Here is a 15613-nt window from a genome sequence, read left to right as displayed (position 1 = left end):
ACCAAAATATGTGAGCTACTTACGTCAGTTTGTAACGTGTAATATAGGAAGGGTGTATTCTGTAGGGCTTAATGGGCATCATTTCATTACATTGGAAGGGCATCCCTTCAGGTTTGGTCTAAGAAATGAGGGTAGAAAAGCTAGAGGCATTAGCCTGAAAAGTACTTGGTGGACCCAAGACCTGGCGATGGCTGTACTATTGCTCGTTGACAATTCGGGCGATTTCTTCTATTCGTTCAGGGAGCGTGTCTTAGACCCAGGGTCTGCCCCACATCCCTGACTGCTACAATCAGATCTAGATCTGTGGGCAGGTATTTGCATTTCTTTTTATCACAGGTATTAAAATATTTACATTATACAGAAGAGCTAATCATGAAAAGTAACAATGCCAAGCCAATCCCATCACTTTCCCCCAGGATTAAATTCATCTCTCTCCATGTGCTGGTATTTTTAAGTTTGTTGCTTTTATTGCATTATGTATAGACTTCTTTGTAGAACCCGAAGCCCTACCTACTTGGTTGCTGAGTGCTTATCCTCAGCTCAGCTCAGTGACTAGGACCTGGGTAGGGTGGTAGCTGGGCCACCCAGGGCCATCGGCGAAATACTTTTCTCAAACACTCCCCTTTCTCCCAGCTTAATGGCAAGTTTGAAACTCCAGTGATACCCAAAGTGGTTTTGAAAGACCAAAAAGTCTGCACAGAAACCTGGGGATCCAGCTCTGCAGAAATCCAGGAACGAATGTTCCAGGCAGATACAACAGCAATGTGAATACTGAGGCATGTGTTGGCGTGGGTGTTCAAGGGAGAGCAAGGGGGCCAGCGTGCGGGCCAGAAAAAGCAAGTGACTGTTCAGTGGACAGACAGGCAAGGTGACGGCACAGACCTGCAGGGCCTTGTCGGTGCGGTAGGACATTGCTTTGCTGTGTGAGATGAGGAATCGGGGACATTGTGATGGGCTTACTCGAACCGCTGGGTGCATTTGGACCGTAGGGGGGACAACAGTGGTGCCTGCAAGGAGATGATGGGGACATGGGCAAGAATGGAAGCAGGGAAGGTGGTGAGGCGTGCGGATTCTCGTAGAACCGATCACATCCCTCGACGGATTTGCTATGAGGTATGAAAAAAGCACAGAGCCAATGATGAGCCTGAGGTTTTTAGCCAGAGCCTCTAGAAGGCTTTTACGGCTTTAATGGGGCAGAGGCAGGTTTTAGGGTGAGGATCGGGAGTTTGGTCTGGAACATGTTGATTGCGGGACGCCTTTTAGACTTTCAGGTGAAGTTCCAGGGGAGGCAAAGAGGCTGGATTCAGCGAGGAAGTCTTGGCTAGAGAAACAGAACTAATCATCAATAGCATACAGATATATTTAAAGCCATGAGACTGAAAGACAGCCAAAGAATGAGTGTAGAGAGAGATGAGAAGAGGCCCGAGGGCTGGGTGTTGGGCCCTTGGGGATTTGGAGGTTGGGAAGAGATGGGGGACGGGGGGAGGCAGCCCAGTCGCTGGAGAGGCAGGAGTGGAGTCAGCAGAGAGAGGGGTCCTGGGAGCCAAGTGACAGGCTTCACGGGGGAGGAAGGGCTGTGTCAAATGTTGCAGATGGGTCCGCGAAGATGAGGACTGGATTTGACCGCTGGGTCTGGCAAAATGGAGGTCATGATGACCTTGGGAATAGTTTCTAAAGAACCGTGATGGTGAGTGAAGGGGGTTCAACAGAGAACGGGGGTGGGGTGGAGTGGGAAAGAAGGATTGTGGGTGTGAGCCAGCACAGCTCTTTCGTAGGGTTGACTGTAAGGTGGAGCAGAGAAGCGGGCCCCATGGGAGACGTGAGGTTGCGGGGGTGGAGGGGGGGTGCCCTTTAAGCTGGGAGAAGTAACCGCGTGCTCATGCGCTGATGGGAATGGTCTCCCAAAGCGGAACACTGAGGAGAGAGAGAGCCCCTGCAGAAAGTCCTTGAGTCTTGGAGGGCTGGGTTTAGCTCCGAAGGGAGTGAGGGTCGAAGCGAGGCCAGTTTGCAAGGCTGTGAATTTTCCCCCGTGCCCGAGTACTGGGTGGGCGTAGGCGCGGAGCAGGGGAGCAGCGGGTACCCGCTTGAGCTTTGTCCAAGTGCACAGTAGGGAGCAAGAGAGGGGCAAGGGGGTCGAGGAGGGATGCAGAAGGCAATGAAAACGAGGCCCATGACATTTATTTTATAAAAGCTTTATTGATGAGTATACCTGACACCCTATAAACTGTACACATTTAAAGTAGATAATTTGAAAAGTCTGGCCCAGGTATACATCTGTAAAACCATCCCCGCAATCCAGATAGGATCCTATCCGTCACCTTACAAGCCCCTTTCTCACTCTTGGTGACTCCTTCCTCTCACTTCCCGCCCCCAGTGCCCATGCAGTCACTCCTTCCTGCCACGGAAGATTATTTTATTATATCCCATACAAATGGAATCACTGTCTATAAATGGAATCATTCCCTTTTTTGGTCTGGATTCTTTCATTCAGGCTAATCACACTGAGGGTTTTTTTTTTTTTTTTAATGTTTTCATTTATTTTTGAGAGGGAGAGAAACAGAGCACAGGCTGGGGAGGGGCAGAGAGAGAGGGAGACACAGAATCCGAAGCAGGCTCCAGGCTCTGTGCTGTCAGCACAGAGCCCGACGCGGGGCTCGAACCCACAGGCAGTGAGATCATGACCTGAGCCGAAGTGGGACGCTTAACGGACTGAGCCACCCAGGCGCCCCGGGGATTACTGACATTTAATGACACACTAGACCTGCTACCAAGCTCTGCTAACACTCCTAACATTTGACTGGAGGAAAGAGTCTGTGAAGCACCTACTAGAATATTTCAACACATGCGATTCCTTAAAAAGCGTGGTCCCAGCCCCGAGTCAGGGCTCTTTTGCCAGTTCTGCGCCGTCCCCGCGGCTTTGCCCGTGGTTTCCCTGCTCGCTCATCCTCTCGGGTCTGCACATCGCATTTAGTCAGGAGCGGGCAGTTAGGATCGTGTGAAGTAAAGAACCAATACAGAATGCCTGGTGGGTCAAACAAAAGCCAGGCAGGACAGAAAGCGGCTGAAGCTACATAAATGAGGAGGTGATCACGACTCTCTGGGCCCTGCCGGTCCCATTCCGAGGAGGGATGAGGGCAAGGGGTCTGGGCTTCCTCTTCTCGCCTCACCGCACCCCTGCCCAGCCTTTGAAACCCCGAGCGCTCAGAGGACACCCACCTTGTGATAAAGGTTCATCTTTTAAAAAAGGTGAAGTCCTCATGCTGCCATAGATATAAAAGGAATGTGTGTTAAAAATCCCCTTTTTCTCACGGTTGCACAAAAGGACGAGCCGTAAGGTGTTACAACCGGGTCCAAGGGGAGCCCAGAGGACACACACATTTAGGTGGCAGGAAAATTGAAACGCACCCGCGCCCGGAACAGACTGTCTCCAGAGGTGGAGGAGGGCCGTCCGTCCACCGGGCAGAATCGATTTGTGTGCCCGCCGTCTCGGGAAGTATTTGTGTTGCTGTCGGTTTTCTACAAGTTCACCTTGGTCTCTACAGAGTTGTCAAAGCCTGTCAGGTATCTCGAGAACCGGGGCTGCCTGTGTAGTTCAAATCAGATGCCTTGAAAGATCAGCATGTTCTTTTCGCCCTGCGTTAAAAACAAAACAAAACAAAACGAAAACCCTCTGAGGGTTTAAGGTCCCCCTATGTTCCCGCAGCAGAGGAAATGAGGGAGGAGGCTCAGCTGGGAGGGCTGAGGGTTGGGCGGGTGCTTAAGTCCCCCTAGGCTGGGGGCTGGGGCCTCGGGCCCGGGCCGGGAGGGACTGTGCCAGCTCCAGGCTGACCTGCCCACTGCTCCCGGGAGGTGAGGGCGGTTCCCCAGGAGAGTGACTGTGCCTTCTGCTGCCCGTCTAGGATAAAGGAAGAGTGGAATTTCGTGGCCGAGTGCAGGAGGAAAGGCATCCCCCAGGCTGTGTACTGCAAGAATGGCTTCGTAGACACCAGCGTGAGGCTTCTGGAAAAGATCGAAAGGAACTCTCTCACCAGGCAGAGTTTACTTTCCAAGGAGAGAGACAAACGGAGCAGTGCGTTTGTGTTTGAACTTTCGGGGGAGCAGTGGACGGTGAGTGTGCGGCGAGGGGGTGCCCGGTGAGCGCCGCTGAGCTGAGCTCAGGGCGTTGGCCTTGGCCTTGGCCCTGACCCAGAGAGCGCTCCTGCCCCTAGAGAGCTTTCCCCTGGATGGGGAGGAGGCCGTTGCCTGCTTCGAACCGAACCGGTTTTCACATCCCTCCCTCTGTGTAAGACTCTGTCGTCCTGCGGGAGGGGGCAGCAGGATCCCCTTGGATCCCTCCGAGGCTGGCAGGGGCTGGGACCTGGGGGGGAGAGGAGGGGGGAGGGGAGGGGGGAGTGGGCCCTCCCCAGAATGGCACAGCCTTTAAATGCTTAATCCTGCCGTCTCTCCCCCAGACGTTAAAATCACTTTGCCTTAAAAAAAATTTTTTTTTAATGTTTATTTATTTTTTAGAGAGAGAGAAAGTGCAGGCGGAAGAGGGTCAGAGAGAGAGGGCGACACCGAATCCGAAGCAGGCTCCAGGCTCTGAGCTGTCACCCCAGAGCCCATCTCTGGGGCTCAAACCACGAGATCATGACCTGAGTCAGCGGCTTAGCCGCTTAGCCCACTGAGCCACCCAGGCGCTCCGGCCTTTTTTTGTTTCTGTTTTTTTTTTTTTTTTTTTTAAATGAACTGTGACTTTCACCGCACACTTCCCAGCGGGTGGTGGTGACTTTGCTGAAGTGTCAGGGTGTGCAGAGCAGTAAAGGAATTTCGGCAGACCCTTGAGCTGCTTTTCCTCTGAGATTCTGAGGCCAGGACAAAGATGCCCCCTTTCTTTCCTCCGGTGTTTACATTGGCTTCCTGCTCCCTCCGCCCCTGACCTGCTGCTTTGCTTGGAGAGGCACCTCCAGGGCTTGCCCCGTGATCCGAGGTTTACTCGTGGAAGCGGCATCTGCTGTGCTGTGGGCAGGTGAACCTGGGCTGTGGTCCCTTTCTGGGGGACAGGGCTCTCTGGGACCTACCCTTCATCTCTTTCTATCCCCCCAACTTCTAGCTGAAGGGGCTCTGGGCCGAGAGACTAAATTTTGGGGGGTGATCCTGGGGCCGTCATTTATTGGCCGTGTGACCTGGGGCAGTTTACCCCACTTTTATATATTTTGTGTCCCCCCAGTAAGACGGTGCTAATGCTTGTGTCGGCCCCTGCAAGGGCTGTTGCGGCGACCAAATGAGTGGATATTTTCTGACACCGATTTCTTAGCTGCACTGCCCTCTGATGCTGGGAGAGATGATCACTGTATGGCCTCTAGTGTTCTTTCTCCTGAGCCCCCGTCATTGAGATTCGTGGGTACTGGGTACCTGTCTGGATTTCTTTTCTTTTCTTTTTTTTTAATGTTTATTTATTTTGTGAGAGAGACAGAGCAAGGAAGTGAGAGAGCAGGGGAGGGGCAGAGAGAGAGAGAGAGAGGGAAAGAGAGAACCCCAAGCAGGCTCTGCACTGTCAGGGCTGAGCCCGACGTGGGGCTCCAACCCACGAACCGTGGGATCGTGACCTGAGCCGAAATCAAGAGTCGGACGCTTAACCGACTGAGCCACCCGGGCGCCCCTACACAGTCTTAAAAGTGGCTTCGTGAAGTGGCTGTCGAGCTGGCGAAGGTCAGGCCTGACGCTCTCCCGCGTGCTCTCTCGTCTTCTACATCGATGCCCCGATGTACGCGGCTTTGTGCACGCTGCCCCTCAGCCCCAACACGCTGAGGAACTTGTTGTGACTGACGTCGTTCATTTTGTTTCAGGAGCTCCCGGATTCGTTGAAGGAGCAGACACACCTAAAAGAATGGCACATCAGCAATACCCTGATTCAAATCATTCCTACCTATATCGAGCTGTTTCAAGCGATGAGAATTCTGGATCTGCCAAAAAACCAAATCTCCCATCTTCCGGCTGAAATTGGTATGTTCCCCAGCGGGAGCCTTCGGTGTTCTGGTCTGGGAAGCGGGCAGCTGGCGGGCAGGCAGCATGGCCCTCCGGGAGGCTGCTTGGACGGGGCTGTTTCCTGCGTTCCCAGAGCCGCTGGCTTGCTTGCAGTGTCCCCTTGGGGCAGCGACGCCACCGTCCCGCCTGCGGAACTCGGCACAGGCAGACGTGGGCCAGTTGCGCAGAAGCTAGAAGTGTCACGAGTGAGCAGTGCCGTGTTTGGGAGCTTCGTGTCTATTTTCTTTCAGTTTTAGAAGGACGAACGTGCAATGACATGTTCACTGTAAACATAAACTACAATAGTCGGTCCCGGATATTAGTCCGTCGATGAGTTTCGTGTAGCCCGGTAGGTCATTTTGATCGACATTTGATAAATTTCCATCAGTAGCTGAAAATGAAGACCGGAGGATCACTACCGCTTCTCCTTCTCTTGGGGGGTGAGGGGTGAAGGTCTGCGGCTGCCTAGTTGGATGAAGGATTAAAGAGAGAATAAGCAAAAAACGCTCTGATCGAGGACCAACATGCTCGGGATGAAAGACGAGCTGGCATTTAGTGAAGTCCTTAAAAAAACAAATACAAAATTATGTTTCCTGTCTCCCCCCCCCCGATTTGTACAAACGTGTTGTATCTTTGTCTTGCTTTTGCCGTTAAAAAGCCATAAGGGATCTACCCCATGGATGTTCATTTGTTCTGATGACAGGTCGTTTGAAGAACCTGAGAGAACTCAATGTGAGTTTCAACCATCTGAAGAGCATCCCTCCGGAGCTGGGGGGCTGCGAAAATCTCGAGAAACTGGATTGTTCCGGAAATCTGGAATTAACCGAGCTCCCCTTTGAGGTAAGAAAGCGATCACATTTGCACTATGATTTACTTTGATTTGACTTATGACCGTGGGATGATCTATAACGTGGGGAAGATGTTTCACAAGACGAAATCTGTCTTTGTTATATCACGCTTTCTTGACATGTCAGTCACTATACCAGCAATTAGAAGGTCCTTGAAAATGTTCTTACACTAGACCAGGAGCTGAATTTAAGTTCGGAAAAGCTATCAAAACAAAACAAAAACAAACACTGGGGCGCCTGGGTGGCTCGGTTGGTTAAGCGTCCGACTCTTGGTTTCGGTTCATGTTACGATCTCACGGTTTGTGGGTTTGAGCCCCACATTGGGCTCTGCACTGGCAACGCGGAGCCTGCTTGGGGTTCTCTCTCTCCCTCTCTCTCTGCCCCTCCCCTGCTCACTCTCTCTGTCTCTCTCTCAAAAATAAATAAACTTAAAAGAAACAAGACAAATAGAAAGCTGCACAAAACTAGGCAAAATGCCCTATTTTCACACAGGATATTCTTATTTAATGCCTGTTTAATGTAAGATTCCTCTTGTCTGTAATGCTTATCTGCAATTGTGAAATAAATCAGAAATGGGAATAAAGGGGGCAAGATTTTTTTAAAGTTTCTATATTCATAAAAACTTAGAGGTAACAAAAATCGTCCTACAGATAGGATTTTAAAAGTTCATTAATCGAGGGGCGCCTGGGTGGCGCAGTCGGTTAAGCGTCCGACTTCAGCCAGGTCACCATCTCGCGGTCCGTGAGTTCAAGCCCCGCGTCGGGCTCTGGGCTGATGGCTCGGAGCCTGGAGCCTGTTTCCGATTCTGTGTCTCCCTCTCTCTCTGCCCCTCCCCCGTTCATGCTCTGTCTCTCTCTGTCCCAAAAATAAATAAAAAACGTTGAAAAAAATTTTTTTTTAAAAAAAGTTCATTAATCGAAATCAAATGAATTAAGTTCATTACTTTTGGTCTGTATTCACTCATGATTTAACATGATATTCTGATAAAATGGAACAGCTGAAAGGGAGCAGAGTTTATTGCCAAATAAAACTCAACAGGCTTCTTATGCTGAAGGGAGATATGGATCTCATGGTAACGAACTGGTAATGAACACACTGGAAACAGTAGTGCTCATGTGGTCCTGCCAATGCCCACTGATTATAGTCCTAGATGGGGTGTTATTGTCCTTGCCTGGAAACTTCTGGGTGGGAAGAAGTAGTCGCTTCTACTGTCGCCCCAGGAAATGCCCGACAGTGGTCCAGGTGAGGGGTGCCCCCCCAAGGGCCTGACCCCCTTCATAAGACTGCTCATTCCCCAAGCCTCCTTAGTTTAGAAAATGGCTCTGGGCACCTGGGTGGCTCAGTCGGTTGAGCGTCCGACTTCGGCTCAGGTCATGATCTCACGGTTTGTGAGTTCGAGCCCCGCGTCGGGCTCTGTGCTGACAGCTCAGAGCCTGGAGCCTGCTTCGGGTTCTGTGTCTTCCCCTCTGTCTCTGCCCTCTCCCCACTTGTGCTGTTGTCTCTCTCTCAAAAATAAATAAACATTAAAAAAGAAAGAAAGAAAGGAAGGAAGGAAGGAAGGAAGGAAGGAAGGAAGGAAGGAAGAAAGAAAGGGACCCAGTCTTCTCTTGGTTGTCCAGGCTGGAAGCAAGCCAAGTCAACTTGACCTCTGTTGCTCCCACGCCCTGTAACCACTCTGTAAATAAGTCCTGTTGAGCATGCCCTTTAGAATCTATTCTGTATCTGACCCCCGCCCAGCACCTTGCCACCAACACCCTAGTCCAAGCCCGTGTTGTCCATCACCTGACCTAGCCTCCTAGGCTTGCTTCTCTGTCCCTTCTCTTCGCCTGCCCCCTTTGTTGAAATACAATTCATACGGCCCCCAATTCAGCCATTGTAAGTGTACGATCCACCGAATTCACTTGTAGGGTATTTCGATCTCGCTCTCGAAATTCTGTCTTGCCTCCTCGAAGTTAATCCCCGTGAGCTGGCCTATCAGGCAGCACCAGGCAATCACCATTTGGGTTGTTGTTTTTCACCCGGTTCACCGAAACTATAATGACACCCGCGGGAGCAAATGGTCCCTGGATATAGATTTTTTAGGCTCTTTGCTTTGAATGGGATTCCATAAATGCACAGTATTTGTTATGCTTCCCCAGTTGGCTGCGTTCTAATAGTTCACTGATTCTTCTTATCTATAACTTTGCGAATTCAGTCCTGAATGGTTCTCAGTGGCCATCATTGTCAACTATCTGTTCAAACTGTGGTTTATTCAAGATAGATGAAAAACCATATACCTGAAGACAGGCTGCACGGTCATGTTAAAGGGAGTGTCATCTGTGAGGGCATCTCAGCCTCTTGTGTCGAACTTGTATTTACCCAGTGGAAGCACACAGCACCCCAGGTTCTGATGTCTACAGACTCAGGAAACCACTGTTTGCCCGGATGCCGTATCCAAATGCTAGCATTAAAAAAAATTTTTTTTTTGGTTAAAAAACTAACATTATGTTTACCATCGTGACCATTTTTATTATTTTTTAAAAATTCTCTTTCATGTTCATTTTTTACTTTTGAGAGAGAGAGAGTGAGCAAGCACAAGCAGGGGAGGGGCAGAGAGAGAGGGAGACACAGAATCCTAAGAGGCTCCAGGCTCTGAGCTGTCAGCATAGAGCCTGACGTGGGGCTGGAACCCACAAACTGAGATCATGACCTGAGCCGAAATCAAGAGTCAGATGCTTAACCGACTGAGCCACCCAGGCGCCCCCATCGTGACCATTTTTAAGTATATGGTTCTCTAGGGTTCAATGCCGTCACATTGTTGTGCCCTGTCTTCACGAGGATGCTTCTCTCACAAATAATTGACGTAATCCTGAATTCAAATTCAAATAGCGAGTAGAATAAAGGACGTATAGAAAGTTTCAGGAAGAAACCGTCAGGAATTTTGAGACAAAGGTAAAGATAATGAAACTTCTGTGTAAATGCGTGTTGTATTTATTATGACTGAACGTCAGATTTTTATCTGGACAACACTGGAATTTTCAGACAAATAGAATTACCTTTCAAAAGAGTTTGTGAGTGTTTTGCTTTGCCCTTGATGAAAGTAGCTAGTGGGGAATGGCTAGATCTGGGCCTTCTGTCTCCTTGCTAGTTGAATACCACTGTGATTTTCCTTATTCTAATTTTCACAGATGTCTTACGTTATTTCCTTTAAATATCCCCAGTAATTTATTTTACAGTCCAAAAAATGTACTTTCTACGTTTATCGTAAAAAGAAGAAAGACGAGAGACCGAGGATAGTTCAGTCTTGATTTTTCTGCCGATCTGATAACCCTGGCCACACAGTCAGGAAGTTCAGACTGAATCGTGGGCACCCAAAGCATCTTCTTTGACTATCACATTACTGTCTTCATGCTCATTTTTTTAAGGCGTTCCCCAAATCCTTTTCTGATACCTTGCACATTTTATTTTTTCGAGAGAAGGGGAGGAGGGGCAGAGAGAGGGAGAGAGAGAGAGAGAGAGAGAGAGAGAGAATCCCAAGCAGCCTCCGCACTGTCAGCGCAGAGCCCGATGTGGGGCTCAGACTCACGAACTGTGAGATCATGATCTGAGGTGAAATCAAGAGTTAGTCCCTCAACCAACTGAGACACCCAGGCGGTCCTTCACATTTCTTTTTATAAATTCAAAACAAGAGCAAAATTAGGATGTGCCCATTCAATAGGACCACTTTGGACTGTGCCTCGCTTGGGCGAATTTGGCAATATGGAATTAGGTATTATATTCAGGTAAATAGAGGCATAAACCTACTGCTTCTTTCTTCTCTACTTTTCAGTAATTCCTCCTATTGGTCCAGTTGGTTCCATATTGTGGAACTGTTTTGAAAATGTATTCTGAGAGGCAGCTCAAGTTTTATTTGTGGACTCTCAGAATAAGCCAGTAAAAGGTAGCTCCTTATTATGTATTTCATAGTCACGACCTGACTTACAAAACCAAATCCAAACATGAGAGACATTTTCCTGCTTTATTCGCTGTTCATAGATTTGCATTTGAAAGAAAAAAAGTCTATCTCCCAGGGCGCCTGGGTGGCTCTGTCGGTTGGGCGTCCGACTCTTGATTTCAGCTCAGGTCATGATCTCATGGTTGTGGATTTGAATCCCGTGTTGGGCTCTGCGTGGACAGCATGGGGCTTGCTTGGGATTCTCTCTCGCTTTCCTCTCGCTCTCTGCCCCTCCCCCACTCGTACTTTCTCTCCCAGAATAAATAAATAAACTGAAAAAAGTATATTCCCCTACAGATTCAGTCATCATGTTAAAAGCACAGATTATGGAGATAAGACATAAATAGTAGAGATCGAAATTATATTTAAAAAAAAACCCCTGAAATAGTAGAGATCTCTGATCATTTGCCTTGTCCCTTTCTGAGGCTTTTTAAGATTTGTTGGAACTCCTTTGGCTGTCTTCAAGTCATTCTATTCTCGAAAGCTTGTGCTTTTTTGTTTTCTGGGACTTTGCACAGGCTGTTCCCCACCTGGAGTTGCCTTCCCTGTCTTCCCACCTGTCGAGGAACCTCAGGACCCAGTGCAAATACTCCATTCTCCATGAAATCTTTCCTGACCCCTGACCCTTACTCCACCTTGACGTTGGCATATTAGCCACTTATGTCTGTGTTACCGAACACTGCCAGTTGAAACCTTCTTCACGTTAGTTCTTGCTACATAAAAATTGCATTGCTTATTTTGGAAAGTGTGAACTCCTTGAGGGCAGCCTCTATGTGCCGACGATCTTAGTACCCCCAGCACGGAGCACATCCGTAGGTGCTCCAAAATTCATGTTATATGGGTCCGTGTTGCATAGATTTCTAGAGGTGCCTTTGAGAGGAAACATCACCTAAGAATTATTAGTCGAACTTCATTCTAGAAAAGTAATTAGAGTATACCTGTTGTTATTCCTTTCTAGTTAAGTAACTTGAAGCAAGTGACATTCGTAGATATCGCGGCAAACAAGTTTGCCAGTGTCCCGATCTGTGTCCTGAGGATGTCGAATTTGCAGTGGTTGGATATCAGCAACAATAGCCTGACCGACCTGCCCCAAGATATAGACAGGTAGCTACTCGCGTTCTGAAGGTGAGGTGTGTATGCATTAGTTACTAACGCCTTAAACACCGTTGCCACTTTAAACAGGTGTAACCCATGAACGGTCTTCAAAATCAACGAATCTTCCAAGAGTTTGTTGTTTCTGGGAGATGTGTCTGTGGGAAATAATAAGACAATTTCCAGTCTGTGTCCTACGTGTGTGTGCACATAGATGTGCATTTGAACACACCTTCGTGGTCTTGGTGAACTTTAATTTACTTCTGTCCTCAATAGAATGCTATCATTAGCTTTCTTTTATTCCGCAGAAATGGAAAAGCATGCTTATTATCTACGGAATAGAAACCTCTCACTCTGTGGTTTTTTTTTTTTTTTTTTTTTTTTTGGGACAGAGAGAGACAGAGCATGAACGGGGGAGGGGCAGAGAGAGAGGGAGACACAGAATCGGAAACAGGCTCCAGGCTCCGAGCCATCAGCCCAGAGCCTGACGCGGGGCTCGAACTCACGGACCCCGAGATGGTGACCTGGCTGAAGTCGGACGCCCAACCGACTGCGCCACCCAGGCGCCCCTCACTCTGTGTTTTTATACATATTACCACTCTGTTTATAGTATCAGTAAGGATCATTTTTATTGGTTTCATTTATTGGTTTATTGTACCAAATCTTTCAAACGAAATTGATACGGTTAGTAAGTTTTTTCCAATTATATACTTGTATGTCATTTTTAAAAAAATAATCACACTGGGGTGCCTGGCTGGCTCAGTCAGTAGAATATGTGAGATCTGATCTCAGGGTCGTAGTTCAAGCCCTACATTGAGTGTAGAGCTTACTTAAAAAAAAAAAAAATTACACTGGATCATGTAAGATTCATTCATTCATTCATTCATTCCACCAATAATATTAGGCTCTTGCATGGCTGGTCCAGAGTTTAACATGGTTTTAAATCCACAGTCTTCATTATAACAATATAGTAATAAGTAAGTAACTGGCTCAGTTCTGAAGGTCACTCATATGACCTTTCTGTACTCTTGGCACCTGTAATGCATCGGTGCTTTCCAGGTTGTGAGACTAAGTGGGAACTGCTCTACCTTGAAACACAAGGGGAACGCTGTGAGATATTTGTGGGATCAGTCAAGGTTTTGCAAGTGAATGCAAGAAAAAGCTGGAGGGGGGGGGTGTCACTGAGTTAGAATAAAATGGGAAAGAAGTGAAACACAGCTGGAGCGTAGTTTGCTCGTTTCCTGCTCATTCTGCGGGTTGCTTTTCCATTTCAAAGATAGGAAATATGACGGGGGGAGGAATACTGTGCTTTCCAGATGTGCACAAGGCCATATGTTGCCCAAATGTGTTTGTTCTCAGCCCAGCTCCAGGGCGGGTCCTTTCCCACGCCCCGCTGACCCCGGGGAATGCGACAGCTCCTTGGAGGGATGACCCGGTGTCAGGCCCCCTCTCGGCCTCGTGCACATTGTGCAGTTTGCTTATCCCGCTGCTCTCTTTGGGTCTTCGGCTGCCAGTTAAGCCAGCGAAAACTTAAAATTCACGTCACCTGGCATGACTCTATTTAAATTTTGAAGTCAGCTTATTCTCGCAGGGGTCGCCTATACAAGATAAACTGCATAGGGATTTCATACCAGAATTGATGTGTCATTCGCTTTGGTTTTTCAGCTCTGAAGTCAGTCCTGATTTTATTGCCTTTTGCTCCTTCTTAGGCTAGAAGAGCTGCAGACCTTTATCTTGTATAAGAACAAGCTGACCTACCTTCCGTACGCCTTGCTTAACCTAAAGAAGCTGACCTTGTTAGTCGTCAGTGGGGACCATTTGGTGGAGCTCCCCACGGCCCTGTGTGACTCGTCCACACCTTTAAAGTGAGTAGATCCCAGTAGAGACAGTCAGACACAAGGTAAGAGTGCCTGGAGCCTGGAGCCTGGGCGCCCGCCTGTTTCAGGAACCAGATGAGGTGGTTCTTGTGCTCTGAGGACCTGATCCCTGTTCACAGAGGTTCACAGAGGTTCCGATGCCTTTTTACAGGATTTTGAAGGTTTTGGCCATTGGCACGGGGAGGTAGAACTCAGAGGATTTCTGGGCAAATGCTATCGCTGTTTGAAGCGTGACAGGGCAGTTGTCCAGGGCTCCCTGGTCTGTTGTTGAGCCTGGAGGGTCAGTGGCTTTGAATGTTTCCTGGTGGCCTCGCTCTCTGGTTTCCTTAAAGGTATGTGTAAACCACCCCAAACTCAGAAAAACCATCCATGCAAATGTGACACAAACAGATTCCAATCTGGCGTGAGACACTGAGCCGTCTTTCTTACCTTGGCAGTGGACTTGAAAAGCCCCCGCTCCACCCTCCCCTGAAGCTGACCCCAGGGCACATCCCCTCGGCTCCTGGCTTCCAGAATTTGAGGCTTTGGGGGTCTCCCCATCACCTCTCTCCTGAGCCCGTTTTGACCCATTCCAGGAAGCTTTACACGAGGCCACTCCAGTGACAGCCATTTCATCACTGTGTCCAGAGTGTCCACCTGCCTTGAGTACCAGTTGTTGGCTAAGACCATCGTTCAAGGGGCTCTTTCCCAGGGGCGCCCAATTCTTCCAGTGGTAAATGCTCACTGTCAGCATAAATCTTCCTCGTCTTCTAATCCTGGCAATAAGATGCCTAGCAGACAGAAATAAAGAAGTTGACAACTGCAAAGAGAGAGACTACATCCATCACTGTGTAATCACAAGATGAATGGGGTATGACATCTCCCCACTGCCCCACCATACTCTTTCCACTGGAATGGGTCCTCCCCTGTCCTTGGCTGTCCCAGGAATGTCTTCTGGATGAGAAGGGGCCCCCTGGTGAGAGGGCTGGCAGGACCCACCCGTAAGCCCCTTCCACATTCAGCCAGCTGGGAGCAGGCGTGACAGCTTCTCAACCAAGGATGCACGGGAGGGAGACTTCCGGTCAGGAGACTTCCGCTCAGGGTAAAACTGACCTGTGTGCAGGCAACTAAAGTCATGTCAAACGATAATAATTGTAGGACTTGGAAATCTCAAAGAATCAGATGGAAGCTCTTTGAATTAATAAAAGTGTAATTTTTTTTAATGTTTATTTTTGAGAGAGAGAAACAGAGCACAAGTGGGGGAAGGACAGAGACAGAGAGGAAGACACAGAATCCGAAATAGGCTTCAGGCTCTGAACTGTCAGCACAGAGTCTGACAAGGGGCTTGAACCCATGAAGTGTGAGATCGTGACCTGAGCCGAAGTCGGACGTTCAACCGACTGAGCCCCCCAGGCGCCCCTAAAAGTTTAATAAAAAAAAACCCTTAGATATAAGTTTGCATTAAGACTTCTATAAATAACCCATAGAAAAATAGTGGAAGGGAATAATGACAGTAATAGTATTAGCCAAAAATATAAAAACCTAAAAAAAGAAATCTAGACAAAATGCTAGCAAAATAGCTCTTTATAAGAAACTAAAAAGTGCTCCCAAAGCCTATCGAAGAGGTCTTGAATATGTGGAAAGACATACTGTCTTTTCTGGATGAAAAGACTATAAACATATGATTTCTTCCAAAAATCATACTTAAGTGTATAATATGATCCCAACCATAACTCCAGTGGAATTTCTTTTTTTGGAACTTGAAAAGCTGATGTGAAAGTATACCTAAAAGGCAAAAAGCTAAGAACAGCAATGATAACTTTGGAAAACAAGAGTGA

At 48.2% G+C, this 15613-nt stretch overlaps 1 protein-coding gene across 3 annotated transcripts in view; it reads left to right on the top strand.

Moving 5' to 3' along the window:
• The window catches only part of LRRC2 (leucine rich repeat containing 2), a 37733-nt gene that overhangs the window by 14208 nt on the left and 7912 nt on the right, over positions 1-15613 (top strand). For all 3 annotated transcript variants that reach the window (XM_030306153.1, XM_030306161.1, XM_030306167.2), the window contains 5 exons: positions 3900-4107; positions 5829-5985; positions 6710-6846; positions 11786-11931; positions 13629-13784. In XM_030306153.1, coding sequence (XP_030162013.1) covers positions 3900-4107; positions 5829-5985; positions 6710-6846; positions 11786-11931; positions 13629-13784 — 804 coding nt within the window. The remainder of the gene's footprint in view (positions 1-3899; positions 4108-5828; positions 5986-6709; positions 6847-11785; positions 11932-13628; positions 13785-15613) is intronic.

This window comes from Lynx canadensis, chromosome A2 (genome assembly GCF_007474595.2).
Source record: "Lynx canadensis isolate LIC74 chromosome A2, mLynCan4.pri.v2, whole genome shotgun sequence".
Taxonomy (NCBI): Eukaryota; Metazoa; Chordata; class Mammalia; order Carnivora; family Felidae; genus Lynx; species Lynx canadensis.
This window is presented reverse-complemented; position numbering and strand designations above follow the sequence as displayed.